This window comes from Bombina bombina, chromosome 1 (genome assembly GCF_027579735.1).
Source record: "Bombina bombina isolate aBomBom1 chromosome 1, aBomBom1.pri, whole genome shotgun sequence".
NCBI classification, from domain to species: domain Eukaryota; kingdom Metazoa; phylum Chordata; class Amphibia; order Anura; family Bombinatoridae; genus Bombina; species Bombina bombina.
The window spans coordinates 1,354,100,804-1,354,116,467 of record NC_069499.1 but is presented as its reverse complement, the minus strand read 5'-3'; the positions used below and the strand labels follow the sequence as shown (position 1 = coordinate 1,354,116,467).

The following is a 15,664-nucleotide window of genomic DNA, read 5'->3' as shown; positions in this document are numbered from 1 at the left end:
AGGAACCGCCGGAAATCAACCCGATCGAATACGATCGGGTTGATTGACAGCTCCCTGCTGGCGGCCGATTGGCCGCGAGTCAGCAGGGGGCGGCGTTGCACCAGCAGCTCTTGTGAGCTGCTGGTGCAATGTTAAATGTGGAGAGCGTATTGCTCTCCGCATTTAGCGAGGTCTTGCGGACCTGATCCGCAGTGTCGGATCAGGTCCGCAAGCCCTTTGATAAATGGGCCCCTATGTATGAACAATGAAAAACATTTGCCAACATTAGAATAAACCTACATTCTGTATGCTCCATAAAAAATGTTAAAGCAACATAATGGCCCTCACCATAAAGTACTCAAATAACCTAACTCATTATATAAAGCTCATTATTTTATTGAATAAACAATATATATATATTTTATTATGGATAGTTAAATCATATCTCCAATAAATATGTTAGTAGTCTGAGACTTTGTCCCTTTTTGTAAAGCCAAAATACAATAAGGCCAGGTTCTAATACTGGACCATGAAGCTGCTACCTCCAATGGTTAATGACATCAAACTCAGAATTGAAACCATGGGGTATCTGAGTACGCAGCTTCATGATCCAGTATATTTCTTGTCTAGCAAGAATCTGATTCTTATTGCCTCCACTAGGGGGCAAGCGTGTGGCTTCAATAGCCCTCCACTTAAAAGAAGTGATGTTCTTGCAGTGTACCTCAATGAAGTGCCTTGAAAGGGCAGAGCAAGGTTTTTCATACTTGATATAGCCGAGATGTTCACGGATGCGAGTCCTGACATCTCTGCTCGTCATGCCCACATATTGTTTAAAGTGTTCAGTGCACTCAATGAGGTACACAACATAATTGCTTGAACAATTAATACATCCTTTGGTAATGTATATTTCTTTGGTGTTACATGAGAAAAAAATTCCTTACTCTCCACAATAGAGTCACAGGCTTTGCACCTGTGTGGTTACCACATTTATATGTGCCATTGACATGCAGCCAAGAGCTCATATTTCTCCTTCTGTTCGGTAGTTGACTGGGTGCCAATATATTACCTATAGTGAGGTTCTTAGAATATATACATTTAAAACCTTGCTTCACTATGGGCTGTAGTTGAGTGTCTCCCAAGAGAATAGGAAAATATTTCTTGATAATATCACATACTGAGTAGTAATCTGATGAGTAATGAGTGATAAACGACAATGGTCTATCTTCCTTTGGTATAGATTTACTGGAGTACAATTGTTTTCTATCACTCAATAACGTTTTTTGTGCAAATTGATCCAACATCTTAGGAGAGTAACCCCTACTCCTAAGTCTTTGTTTGATTTCCTTACTTTCCTCAATGTATGCAGTTTTACTGCTACAGATTCTCCTTGCTCTCAAGAATTGGCTCTTGGCTATCCCTTTGAACACATGTGGAGGATGTCCCCTCTTTTGATGTAAACTAGTATTGCCTGATATAGGCTTTCTATATAACTTTGAGTGGATGATGTGTTCAGTGGGATCACCAATCAGAGTAACGTCAAGAAAATTTACATTGTTTTTTTGCCATTCATAGGTGAACTTGAGACTATGGAGACAATCATTTAAGTACTGAAAAAAGATTTCGCTCTACTCTCTGTAGATGACCAAACAAAAATGAGGTCATCTATGAAGCGTCTGTAGAACATTACCTCTGCTCCGAAGGGGTTCTCCACGTTATAAATGAAAGAACGTTCGAGCCAGCCCATATACATATATAAAATAAATAGAACATTTTCTTCTATGTGAAGAACATTGGAATGTAAAATATTCATAACAACCTACGGTTTAGGACAGTTGGTCTAATGTGTGTTGGGTTAGCATGAGAGCAATAAGTGTTTTTTTCCAGTTTACACTTTCCATTTCAGTCTATGGGGAAAAGTTAACACGGTCACGCAATATCTGAAGTTAGCATGTGTCGGGTTTCTCTTTTGGACAAAAATTTTTACTTTTAACTTATAATACGTGCACTATCCCATGCATTAACAGTTTGCTTCTGGTAGTGTTTGTGTGTAAGCAAAAGCGCTCCACTTGTAATCTGGCCCATAGTCATAGGCATTGCAGACAAAGTTATAGACAAACAGAGCATTAAGACACTACTGGACTGTATTTTCTTCTTGCAGCAAACTAACGGGTATATTACGAGTCTTGCGTTATGAGCTGTACGGTGCTAACGAGCAGTTTTTTCTCACCGCTCACTTACCTGCAACGCTGGTATTACGGGTTTTTACAAATCCGGCGTTAAAAGGCAAGAAGTGAGCGTAGAGCAAAATTGTGCTCCATACCGCACTCTTAATACCAGCGCTGCTTAAGTCAGAGGTGAGCTGGTCGTACGTGCTCGTCCACGATTTCCCCATAGACATCAATGGGGAGAGCCGGCTGAGAAAAAGTCTAACACCTGCCAAAAAGAAGCGTAAAACTCAGTAAAGCAGCCCCATTGATTCCTATGGGGAAACACATTTTATGTTTACACCTAACATCCTAACATGAACCCCGAGTCTAAACACACCTAATCTTACACTTATTAACCCCTAATCTGCCACCCCCGACATCGCCGACACCTACATTATACTTATTAACCTCTAATCTGCCGCTCCGGACATCGCCGCCACCTACATTATACTTATTAACCCCTAATCTGCTGCCCCAACATCGCCGACACCTACATTATATTTATTAACCCCTAATCTCCCTCCCCCAATGTCACCGCAACCTACCTACATTTATTATCCCCTAATCTGCCGCCCCCAACGTCACCGCCACTATTCTAAATGTATTAACCCCTAAGTCTAACCCTAACCCTAACACCCCCTAACTTAAAAACAATTTAAATAAATCTAAATAAAATTACTATCATTAACTAAATTATTCCTATTTAAAACTAAATACTTACCTGTAAAATAAACCCTAAGCTAGCTACAAAATAACTAATAGTTATATTGTAGCTAGCTTAGGGTTTATTTTTATTTTACAGGCAAGTTTGTATTTATTTTAACTATGTAGAATAGTTACTAAATAGTTATTAACTATTTAATAACTACCTAGCTAAAATAAATACAAATTTACCTGTAAAATAAAACTTAACCTAAGTTACACTAACACCTAACACTACACTACAATTAAATAAATTCCCTACATTAAATACAATTAAATAAATTAAATACAATGAGCTAAATCACAAAAAAAAAACACTAAATTACAGAAAATAATAAACAAATTTCAAGATCTTTAAACTAATTACACCTAATCTAATAGCCCTATCAAAATAAAAAAGCCCCCCAAAATAAAAAAACCTAGCCTAAACTAAACTACCAATAGCCCTTAAAAGGGCCTTTTGTGGGGCATTGCCCCAAAGAAATAAGCTCTTTTACCTGTAAAAGAAAATACAAACAACCCTCCAACAGTAAAACCCACCACCCACACAACCGTCCCCCAAATAAAATCCTAACTAAAAAAAAAAATAAGCTCCCCATTGCCCTAAAAAGGGCATTTGGATGGGCATTGCCCTTAAAAGGGCATTTAGCTCTATTGCTGCCCAAAGCCCTAACCTAAAAATAAAACCCACCCAATACACCCTTAAAAAATCCTAACACTAACCCCAGAGGATTCACTTACCGGGAGAAGTCTTCATCCAAGCGACAAGATGTCCTCAATGAAGCCGGCAGAAGTGGTCCTCCAGACGGGCAGAAGTCTTCATCCAGACGGCATCATCTATCTTCATCCTTGCTGATTGCATCAGCCAATATGATTTTTCTACCCTAATTCTGATTGGCTGATAGAATTCTATCAGCCAATCGGAATCTAAGGAACGCCATCTTGGATGACGTCACTTAAAGACATATTCATTCCGAAGAAGACGTTGATTGAAGAGGATGCTCTGTGCTGGATGTCTTGAAGATGGAGCTGCTCCGCGTTGGAAGGATGAAGATAGAAGATGCCGTCTGGATGAAGACTTCTGCCCGTCTGGAGGACCACTTCTGCCGGCTTCGTTGAGGACATCTTGCCGCTTGGATGAAAACTTCTTCCGGTAAGTGAATCCTCTGGGGTTAGTGTTAGGATTTTTTAGGGTGTATTGGGTGGGTTTTATTTTTAGGTTAGGGTTTTGGGCAGCAATAGAGCTAAATGCCCCTTTAAGGGCAATGCCCATCCAAATGCCCTTTTCAGGGCAATGGGGAGCTTAGGTTTTTTAGTTAGGATTTTATTTGGGGGGTTGGTTGTGTGGGTGGTGGGTTTTACTGTTGGGGGGTTTGTTTGTATTTTCTTTTACAGGTAAAAGAGCTGGTTTATTTGGGGCAATGCCCCGCAAAAGGCCCTTTTAAGGGCTATTGGTAGTTTAGTTTAGGCTAGGTTTTTTTTTTTTATTTTGGGGGGCCTTTTTTTATTTTGATAGGGCTATTAGATTAGGTGTAATTAGTTTAAAGATCTTGTAATTCGTTTTTTATTTTCTGTAATTTAGTGTTTTGTTTTTTGTGATTTAGCTAATTTTATTTCATTTATTTAATTGTATTTAATGTAGGGAATTTATTTAATTGTAGTGTAGTGTTAGGTGTTGGTGTAACTTAGGTTAGGTTTTATTTTACAGGTAAATTTGTATTTATTTTAGCTAGGTAGTTATTAAATACCTGTAAAATAAACCCTACGCTAGCTACAATATAACTAATAGTTACATTGTAGGTAGTTTAGGGTTTATTATTATTTTACAGGTATTTAGTTTTAAATAGGAATAATTTAGTTAATGATAGTAATTTTATTTAGATTTATTTAAATTATATTTAAGTTAGGGGGTGTTAGGGTTAGACTCTAGGGGTTAATACATTTAGAATAGTGGTGGCGACGTTGGGGGCGGCAGATGGGGTTAATAAATGTAGGTAGGTTGCAGCGACATTGGGGGAGGGAGATTAGGGGTTAATAAATATAATGTAGGTGGCGGCGATGTTAGGGGCGGCAGATTAGGGGTTAATAATATTTAACTAGTGTTTGCAAGGCGGGAGTGTGGCGGTTAAGGGGTTAATATGCTTATTCTAGTGGCGGCGATTTCCAGAGCGGCAGATTAGGGGTTAAAAATTGTATTATAGTGTTTGCGATGTGGGAGGACCTCGGTTTAGGGGTTAATAGGTAGTTTATGGGTGTTAGTGTACTTTTTAGCACTTTAGTTATGAGTTTTATGCTACAGCGTTGTAGTGTAAAATTCATAACTACTGACTTTAAAATGAGTTAGGAATCTTGTCGGTAGAGGCTGTACCGCTCACTTTTTGACCTCCTAGGACAAACTCGTAATACCGGCGCTATGGAAGTCCCATAGAAAAAAGGCTTTACGATCTTTACGTAAGTAGGTTTGCGGTAAGGCCAAAAAAGTGTGCGGTACACCTATACCTGCAATACTCGTAATAGCAGCAGGCGTAAAAAAGCAGCGTTAGGACCTGTTAACGCTGCTTTTTTACCTTACCGCAAAACTAGGCGTATTTTCCTAATTTGTGTGGTAATTATTTAATTATCTATATACATAAGTCTATTTTGTAATCTATTGTTCATCTACCTATCTCATAAAAAGCTATTATCTTATAATAATAATCTCTTAGAGTCTCTTGGTTAGTCACAATCCCAGAGAACACTCAGTTTTTGTCCATATCAGTCCTAAAATGTATAGGTTCTTATAATCCCAGTCCACAGAGGGGACCATATTACTACAGGAATTTCTTTATCCTTTGTGTGAGAGATCTTTCTTCCCATCACTAAGTTACTCTTCTTAGGGTATAAGCTGTGCAGAAACAAGCCAAGAAAGTTGTGGTCTGAAACCACCATAGCCATAGTCCACTCTTTAATAATGTCACCTCAAATTACACACTATACTGAAATACATGACAACTGCGAACTAACTAAATGTGCCCAGCAGCTGTTAACAAGTGTCTGAGTGAACAGTAGGAGTACATACTACACTAAGGGCTAGATTACAAGTGGATTGCTAAATTATTATAAAACTGCACTAGGCTGTTTTGGGGCTTTAAAGTTATTTTGCACTGGCATTACAAAGTGGAGAGCTAATATTGCTTGCATGCAAGCGATATTTAGCACTCCACTTGTAATCTGGCCCTAAGTGCTTTAGTATAAAGACTTGGACCAAGATTACAAATTGTGCGCTAAACCGGATGCGTAAATAACGCAAAAAATGAGAGATATCGCAGTCTCCATAGCGCTGCCATTACAAGTTACTGAAAAATCTTCTTTTGTTGTGCGGTATGGTGTGTTAAGCTCCATACTGCACAAAACCCAAGGCCTGACTTCACGTGCTTGTGCACGTTTTCCCCCATAGACATCAATGGAGAGAAAAAACTAACACCTGCAATCGCGGAATGGCGATTGCCGTAACGCAATCCCCATTGATGTCTGGGGAAAATAAAGTTACGTTAAAACCTAACACCCTAACATAAACCCCTAGTCTAAAAACCCCTAATTGCGCCCCCCCCCCAGACATCGCCGACACTAAAAAAAAGTTATTAACCCCTAAACCGCCGCCCCCCCCCCACAGTGCAACTACTATAATAAACATATTTACCCCTAACCTGCCGTCCCCGACATTGTTGACACTAAAAAAGTTATTAACCTCTAAACTGCCGACCCCCCACAGCGCAAATACTATAATAAACTCATTAACCCCTAAACCGCCAGCCCCCAGGGGGTATGACCAGTAGAATATGTACAAGCAGAGTATGGTCAGCAGAACAGAGACATTATGTACATGGACACAAGGACTGATACACATGCCACAGACTAAATTATCATGCAACGGGAGAGTTGTAAAGTAAGGCTGACAACAGGCCAGTACTCAGATATAGGACCCCATTTAAGAAGGTGCAGACAGACAATGTTCCACTTCCCCGGCAGGGATCATAGCCACCGATTTTCACCACCACCAATGCAGCATCGGCTGGAGGAAGGTAAGATTGTGCAATCCTGATCCTTGTTCTCACGCAACCTTTTGTGCAACTGCAGGGCTTCTCAATTACCCATGCACTATAAGGGCTCTGAATAGATGGAGCACATAGTAGGTAACTGTAATAGTGGCCTGGTTTAGCATGCAATGGGTCAGTGGTCATGTATGGCCAGCAAGGTCAGCACAGCCTAAGACAGCAAGCATAAAAAAAGGGATTTCACAATGCTGGCCAAAGTGCAAAACACCATGTTGTCCAGTTTATACAGATGAACAAAAACTTCTGAAGCAAGATCTTTGAGGAACAGCATCCTTGCAGGGACGAAACTACAGGGGGTGCAGAGGTTGCAATTGAGAGGCCCAGCTTATGTTTCTGTTTTAACCATTGGTGTTTATGTGTGTGTGTGTGTATGTATGTGACTGTGTGTGTATTTATGCATGTATGTGTGTGTATGTTTGTGGAACCAGCAAATTACAGACCTGGTTACTGCAGCATGGGGGGTAAACAGTGTCAGTCTATACAGTACCACTATATACAGTACGGGGGGCTGGACCATGTCACAGACTACTGTGGTCACTTTATAAAGTATTGGGGCGGGTAGGGTCAGGCCAGCCATCTCACCGGCAGATTACAGACTAAGTCACTGACTAACTATATACAGTACTGGTGGGTTAAACAGTGTCACTATATACAGTAATGGGGGGGTCAGACCATCTCACAGACTGTGGGCACAGGGTACCTCCTTTTGTAAACATGTAAGCTGATTCACATTTTTTGTCTGTGTTAAATGTAAAAAAAAATAAAAGATATGTATCAAATTCACTTTTTTTTTTTGGGGGGGGGGCTTCTTAGATTCTTGCACCTGGGCCCTGTGGTTTCTAGTTATGCCTCTGCATCCTTGGGTTGGCTTTATGGTGGCCTTGGGGGGTGGTAGTGCTATGACAGGATATTATTGACGTAGTACATAAAAGTGAAATATGGTATCCAGCAGTGCCTAGCATGAATGGATGAAGCACACTGTCTCTCACCAAGACTATAGACAGGTACTGCAATAATAATACTATGTTTTTCTCCCTTACACACAGAGGTTTATAGCTGTACTGTTTCTATATATACATAAAGTCTAAAATTCTTGTGCTATTACTGGCCAACCTAAGGTTTAACTGTCACAGTCTGATGTTCCACTGCCTTTCCCTTAGCACCAAGTTGTATTACGTTTGTGTGTAAACCATAAAGATATTTAGCAGTACTGGGATGGTATGCCTCCACAGGATTATGTGGACCACATGCTTGTGTGAAGTTGCAGTGAAGAATGTGGCTGTGCTATCTCAGTTCACCTCCACCTCTAAATATTTGAAGCAACAGAACATCTATATGTGTTACTCATCCATGCAGCAGACAGCTAAATTTGGGGAAGAACTTTCTACCATGTACAAAATGCAGTTTTTGCTCATGGAGAAAGATATAGATTTTTAACAACCACCCCATTTTTTGATTATAAAGCAGGTATGTTGTTTGTAATAGATTGTTTTACATTGACCATCTTAAAAAATAAATAAATAAATATAAAATAAAAGAGATTCAATAATAAAAGGTGTTAAGTATGGCTCACTTTTGGTATTGAGGGTGAGGCAGCTTGCATCCCTGACTTAATTTTTCTAAACTTGGTATGTAGTGAATAAAAATACATGTTTGCCTTTTAGGAGTATCTCTGAGCTGAAGACAGAGCTGATTGGCGGGTATGCTCAGTGGACTGTGCATGATACAGACCTCACTGGGCTTGTGCATGTGACTCAAAAAAAAAGAAGAAGAAAAAGAAGCTAAATTAACCTTTTTAATACATTTTGACAAAAGTACTAATGACTTTCTTTTTATTGGTGTGGCATCTAGTGGGTCATGTTACCTTGATTTGAAATGAGTCTCTTTATTTTCAAATGAGTAATGTCATAAGTGCATCGTTCCACTGTGGCCCCACATTGTATTACTATAAACCTGGTGTCTCATAGGTTAGAAAACTGCCATTTTAATAACAACAAATAGTTAACTGGATAGTCAAGTGATCCCTTATTTAAAAGAGGAGTTATTCCTTCTGTGCTAGATTTGTTTAGTTTTGTTATGTTTTGTATTTTATCACAAATCTTTGTCATTGTATACCCCTATCATTGTACCCAGCGCTATGGAATTTGGCGGCGCTATACAAATAAATGATAATAATAATAATTCCTTCTTCTAGCAAACAATCGAATGCCTCTAAAAGTTGTAAAGGGGACGAGTTAATCGTTATTTTACTACCCTAGGATAAGACTCAACAATTATAAAAGCCAGAGAGCAGGCAGTTGTAGATGCCATTGCTTACTCATCTTTGCAGTTAAATCAATCCTGACCACTCAGGATTATATATGTGTGTTCTGTATCTGTTTGTATATGGAAATTTGTAGTACTTTTGCAACAATAAACAACATCTGGTGTCTTTCTGAATCACTGTTAATTTTGTTTATAGATAAAGAGATGTAAGAGATGTATTGTTTGGAAAACAGATATTTCTAGGATTATAAAACAGCTGATATTGGTGGGATCAGTATAAGAGTAAAACGGATAATGAAAGATTGAGAAAATGAAGATACTGAGAGAATAAACGGAGAACAGATATTGCTTAGGTCCGATATGAGTAGATATTGCTGGAATAAGATGTGAGCAGATGTTTTTGGGATCAAATATGAGCAGATATGTGTAGGATTAACAAAGTGCCAACATTTGTAGAATCAGTAGAGAGTGGCTACTGCTACTAATTTAGCTGGCATTGCAGGAGCATGGAATATTCAATAAACCTGCAGATGGGGGAAGCTGGGAGTATTCTGTGGTTATCTGGCAATACTCCCCCATTCTTCCTCCTTCACACCTCTCACACATTCCTCCATCACTGCCAGCTTTTCCTATGCTGTGCTATACACAACTATTAAGAACAGCTTGTCTGCTGGACAGAAAGCATGGCAAACATGTGGAATAGCATCCTGTGCTACATACAAATGTCATAGACGTTCATTGTTTTGGCTTCTTAGGTATATCAAATGGGCAGACTGGTTTACTAATTCTTGTCTGTTGCCCAAGTGCATGTTACATATATATGATGTCACATCCCTATAGAAACTCAGTAGTTAAACTTTTAGTTCATATATTCTGGCCAGAAAAATTGTAAATTAAATGTGCAGAAAAGCACTAAGATGATAGTGAGCCAGAGAAAGGGTGGGAGTGATACAGAGAATGAAAGATCTGAAATAAAACATTGGCAAGAGAGAAAAGTGAGTAATGAAATAGCAGAAGTCGGTTGGAGTGGGTAAGTTGCAATAAGATCGCTAGGAGTGATGGAAAACAATGCAAAATGAGTTACAATGGAAAACAGACCGGATAGTGGAAGGGTAACCAGGCAAGGTAAGTTTAAGAGTAGCCAGATGAGTGGGGGGATGATGATCCAGTGGGTGTGTTGTTCAGAGAGCTGGAAAATGACTGAATGGGAGGTCACTCAGGTGAGTAGACTGAGGGTAGGCATATTCATGGAAGTATGGAAAAGCAGGTACGTGAGAAAGAATTCACACAGGTCAGGTAAAGCAAAAAAAAGGTTCTTACCTTGTGGGTCCTGCTTGGCTGACTTTACCACATACAACAAACACAAGTAAATTCCCAGAATAAGTCTTATTGTCCTGTTCTTGCCCATGATGTAGTCCTGTGTGTCTCCAGATGTTTCAGTGCTCAGAGTCCCAGGAACATGTGTGATGAGGAAGCCCAGACAAAGAGGTGTCAGTCACTTGCAGACATCTCTCACAGCTCTCACACTGCCTGAGCTGAGCTGCTTCAGGTTTGAATGACACAGTGATCTCAGTCAAACACTCCCTCCCTCCTCAGCCTGCCCTCTCCTGCTGCACGCTAAGCAAACAAGGAGACCTCCAAATTACAGCATGTTCAAGGCAGGACTCACAGTGTGCTGGCTCTAAGACACTTCACACTGGGCTAGATTCATTAACTGGCTATTCAGTTTCGCCACTTTCTATACAGCACATTTTTTAAGAATGGATCCGCAAGTAATCTTTTATTAGAAGATTGCACACAATAACTCAAGAGGCTGTGTGTGAACCAAGGCAATTTTATAAACAATGGCCTATATTAACTAACAATTTAAGCATTCTAATTCCATAAGTCTGGCTTCTCTCCTTAAAATGTTCAACACTTTTTATAGACCCTGAAGCCAAAAATGCAATCCTTAAAGGGACATGAAACCAATTTTTTTCCTTCATGGTTCAGACAGAGCATACACTTTTAAATAACTTCTATTATCTAATTTACTTAGTTCTCTTGGTATCCTTTGTTGAAAATAATTCCTAGGTAGGATGAGAAGCTGGGAGCTAGCTGCTGATTGGTGGCTGCACATAAATGACTCTTGTCATTGGCTTAATGATGTGTTTGTTAGCTCCAAGTAGTGCATTGCTGCTCCTTCAACAAAGAATACTAAGAGAATGAAGCAAAACTGATAACAGAAGTAAATTGGAACGTTGTTTAAAACTCTATGCTCTATCTGATTCATGAAAGAAAACTTTTGGGTTTTATGTTCCTTTAAAAGCACATATAACTTAAAAAGTTGAAGTAAAAAAAAAAAAATGTCCATGATTCAGATAGTATGTGCAACTGTAAACAAATTTGTTTAGTTTGCTTTGTTCTCTTGGTATCATTTGTTGAAGAGTAAACCTAGGATGGCTGATAGCAACTTGCGTGCGTTTTAGCACTCTAAAGCAGCAATGATTGCCACTATGTATACAATGTTGCAAACACTGCTGCCAGGTGGCTAAAGACAAGTGCACGCTCCTGCGCTCACCTAAGATTACTCTTTAAGAAAGGATACCAAGAGAAAAAATTAATAATAGAAGTAAATTGGAAATTTGTTAAAAATGTCATTCTCTATCTAATCCATTTAAGTTTAATTTTGACTTTGCTGTCTCATTAATAATATGCTGGAAACCAGTTGGTCATCACTGGGGCTTACATTTACAGAATGCTGTCTTAAGCTAGCCCATCTGATGTTTTTTAGACTGTGTTTTATTAATAAATATGTTGCATTGTTACTATATAAATATAATGCAAACATATGCTGGTTGCACTGAGTACAATGTAAATTGCAAGATGTTCTATTTGTAATACAAATATTTATTAAATGTATCAGACCTGATAACTTTGAAAAATATTTTATACTGTACATAAATTTACATATCTGTTGATATCACATAGTGATAGTGTCATCACAGGACGAAATCTATTACAATATGTAGACAGGTTTGTCCATTTAATATACTCACTACCGGCTCCTCTTAAAAAATATAAAAAAACAAGTAGGTGAGACCTTCACAGCACTAGACTATAACATGATTTGGAAATGAATATTAAATTAATCTGAGAAAACGCCACAATTGGAAATATAAACCAATAGAACACAGGCATTCTAGGAAATCCGGAGCCAAGAAGTATGTCAACAATCCCTAAATGGGCAAATAGTTTACTTACATCAAGCAACCTCAATCATATGAGGTAAGTGAAGAGCAGATAATGGTACGTGGTAACAGTCACTGGAGATCCATGTGTGCAATCAGTCGGCTGGGCAGTCTAATCTCTTTTTTATACCCAGTATTCATATAGGGACTTGTAGCTCTCTCCACGTTCGTCCAATAGGAGATCAAGTTTTCACAGCCAGTTATAACTGTGTATAGGGGGGCGTGATGTGCTGGGGAGGAGCAAGATGAGAGGTGTGTCTCCCCCTTGACCCTGAATTAGGAAACAGTCTGCTCAGGTTAGTGGAGACTAACACAGTTAACCTCTCCGCTAACCTGAGCAGACTGTTTCTTGGTTCAGGTGGCCCATCATGCCGTTCAGAGTTGCCTTTATTCTTGTGAAATTGCAAGTCACTACGATCTGTGCAAATCCAGATCGTAGGGGTAGATTTATCAAATTTCGGGCGGACATGATCTGCATACTCTGTCAGCATTTATCATTGCACAAGCATTTCTGGTGAAATGCTTGTGCAATTCCGCCCCCTGCACATTCGCGGCCAATCGGCCGCTAGCAGGGGGTGTCAATCATCCCGATCTTATCTGATCGGGATAATTGCTCTTCGCCACCTCAGAAGTGGCGGATGAGATAAGGAACACTTAACTTAAAGGGCCATGATACCCAAATGTTGAAACACTTGAAAGTGATGCAGCATAGCTGTAAAAAGCTGACTAGAAAATATCACCTGAACACCTCTATGTAAAAAAGAAAGATATTTTACCTCAAAAATTCCACAGTAGCCACATCCCATTTTAAAGGACTTCTAAGCAGCAAATCAGTATGTCTGTCTTGGGACAGCTAAGGGAGTGAGCTTTTGTGCACACTCATCTTATTTCCCTATTCAGTTTAAGGAAGTTTACTATGAAATCTCATGAGAGTTAAGTGAAATCTCATGAGATCACAGTAAAAGAGTTCATGACCTCAGCACTGTTGATGCAGATTGGCTGCTGTTCAGCTGGGCAGCTGTTGAAGTATAACTTTTTACACAGAACTTACTCTGCTTAGCTGTGGAAATTGTGAGGTAAAATATCTTCCTTTTTTACATAGATGATAGATGACAGGTGATATTTTCAGCTTTTTACAGTTATACTGCATCACTTTCAAGTGATTTAGCATATGAGTATTATGTCTCTTTAAGTTTCTGGCAGACCTGGAACTTCGGGGGTAGATTGCAGCATCCTCTGCTTGATAAATCTAACCTGTAGTGTCTTGCATTTTCACAAGAATAAATGCGGCTCCAAAAAGATCCTAACTGCATGAGGGGCAGCCTTCTTCTGAAGCTAACGAAGCATCTGTATTCAGTGAAACTATTATCGCCCTGAACAACGTACAGCAAGATTGCAAATAGATAAATCCATAGAGATTCATAATGACCCCTCACTACAGCTGCAAGTGGCGAAATCACCACTGATATAATCAATCACCTCTGATATAATCAATAACTGCATCTAGCTCACTATCTAACTCCATTAATTTCTTGATCTATAGAATAAGTTCCACCATCACAAAAACCCTACAGAACAAACTAATACAAATCCCTTTATAAAACAGTCCACTCCAACATATGCACAAATCCTGAAAATCAGTAAAAGGAAAAGTAATTTATTTATGTTATAGACCTAATACATATAAACTTGTTTTCTAAACCTGGGCGATTACAAATGAACGGCTAGATTATGAGTTGGGCGTTAGGCTGAAAAAGCAGCGTTAACAGGTCCTAACGCTGCTTTTTCACTACCGCTACTATTACGAGTCTTGCAGGTTTAGGGGCACCGCACACTTCTTTGGCTTTACCGCAAAACGACTTAATTAAACTTCGTAAACCCTTTTTTTCTATGGGACTTCCATAGCGCTGGTATTACGAGTCTGTCCTGGGAGGCCAAAAAGTGAACGGTACACCCTCTACCTCCAAGATCCCTAACGCATTTTAAAGTCAGTAGTTAAGAGTTTTATGGTACAACGCCGTAGCATAAAACTCATAACTAAAGTGCTAAAAAGTACACTAACACCCTTATACTACCTATTAACCCCTAAACCGAGGCCCTCCCGCATCGCAAACACTTAAAGAAAATGTTTAACCCCTAATCTGCCGCTCCGGACATCGCCGCAACTATAAAAAAATATATTAACCCCTAAACCGCCGCACTCCCGCCTCCCAAACACTTATTAAATATTATTAACCTCTAATCTGCCGCCCCTAACATCGCTGCCACCTACAGTATATTTATTAACCCCTAATCTGCCGCTCCGGACATCGCCGCTACCTACATTATACTTAGTAACCCCTAATCTGCTGCCCCCAACATCGCCGACACCTACATTATTTTTATTAACCCCTAATCTGCCGCCCCCAACGTCGCCGCCACTATTCTAAATTTATTAACCCCTAAACCTAAGTCTAACCCTAACACCCCCTAACTTAAATATAATTTAAATAAATCTAAATACAAATTACTATCATTAACTAAATTATTCCTATTTAAAACTAAATACTTACCTATAAAATAAACCCTAAGCTAGCTACAATATAACTAATAGTTACATTGTATCTAGCTTAGGGTTTATTTTTATTTTACAGGCAAGTTTGTATTTATTTTAACTAGGTAGAATAGTTATTAAATAGTTATTAACTATTTAATAACTACCTAGCTAAAATAAATACAAATTGACCTGCAAAATAAAACCTAACCTAAGTTACATTAACACCTAACCCTACAATTAAATAAATTAACTAAATTAAAAACAATTACATAAATTAAATTAAATTAAATTAGCTAAATAACAAAAAAAAAACCCACTAAATTACAGAAAATAAAAAACAATTACAGATCTTTAAACTAATTACACCGAATCTAATAGCCCTATCAAAATAATAAAAAAAAAAAAAAAAAAAAAAAAAAAACCCTAGCCTAAACTAAACTATCAATAGCACTTAAAAGGGCCTTTTGCGGGGTATTGCCCCAAAGTAATCAGCTCTTTTACCTGTAAAAAAAAAATACAAATAACCACCCCAACAGCAAAACCCACCACCCACACAACCAACCCCCCAAATAAAATACTAACTAAAAAAACCTAAGCTCCCCATTGCCCTGTAAAGGGCATTTGGATGGGCATTGCCCTTAAAAGGGCAGT

The 15,664-nt window shown here is 38.8% G+C and overlaps 1 protein-coding gene across 1 annotated transcript in view; it reads right to left on the bottom strand.

Moving 5' to 3' along the window:
- Positions 1 to 10,813, bottom strand: part of THBS3 (thrombospondin 3) — a 209,758-nt gene extending 198,945 nt beyond the window's left edge. The window contains exon 1 of the mRNA XM_053703392.1: positions 10,568 to 10,813. Within this exon, the coding sequence (XP_053559367.1) occupies positions 10,568 to 10,655 (88 nt within the window). The 5' untranslated portion in view covers positions 10,656 to 10,813. The remainder of the gene's footprint in view (positions 1 to 10,567) is intronic.
- Between the last annotated feature and the right edge of the window lie 4,851 nt (positions 10,814 to 15,664).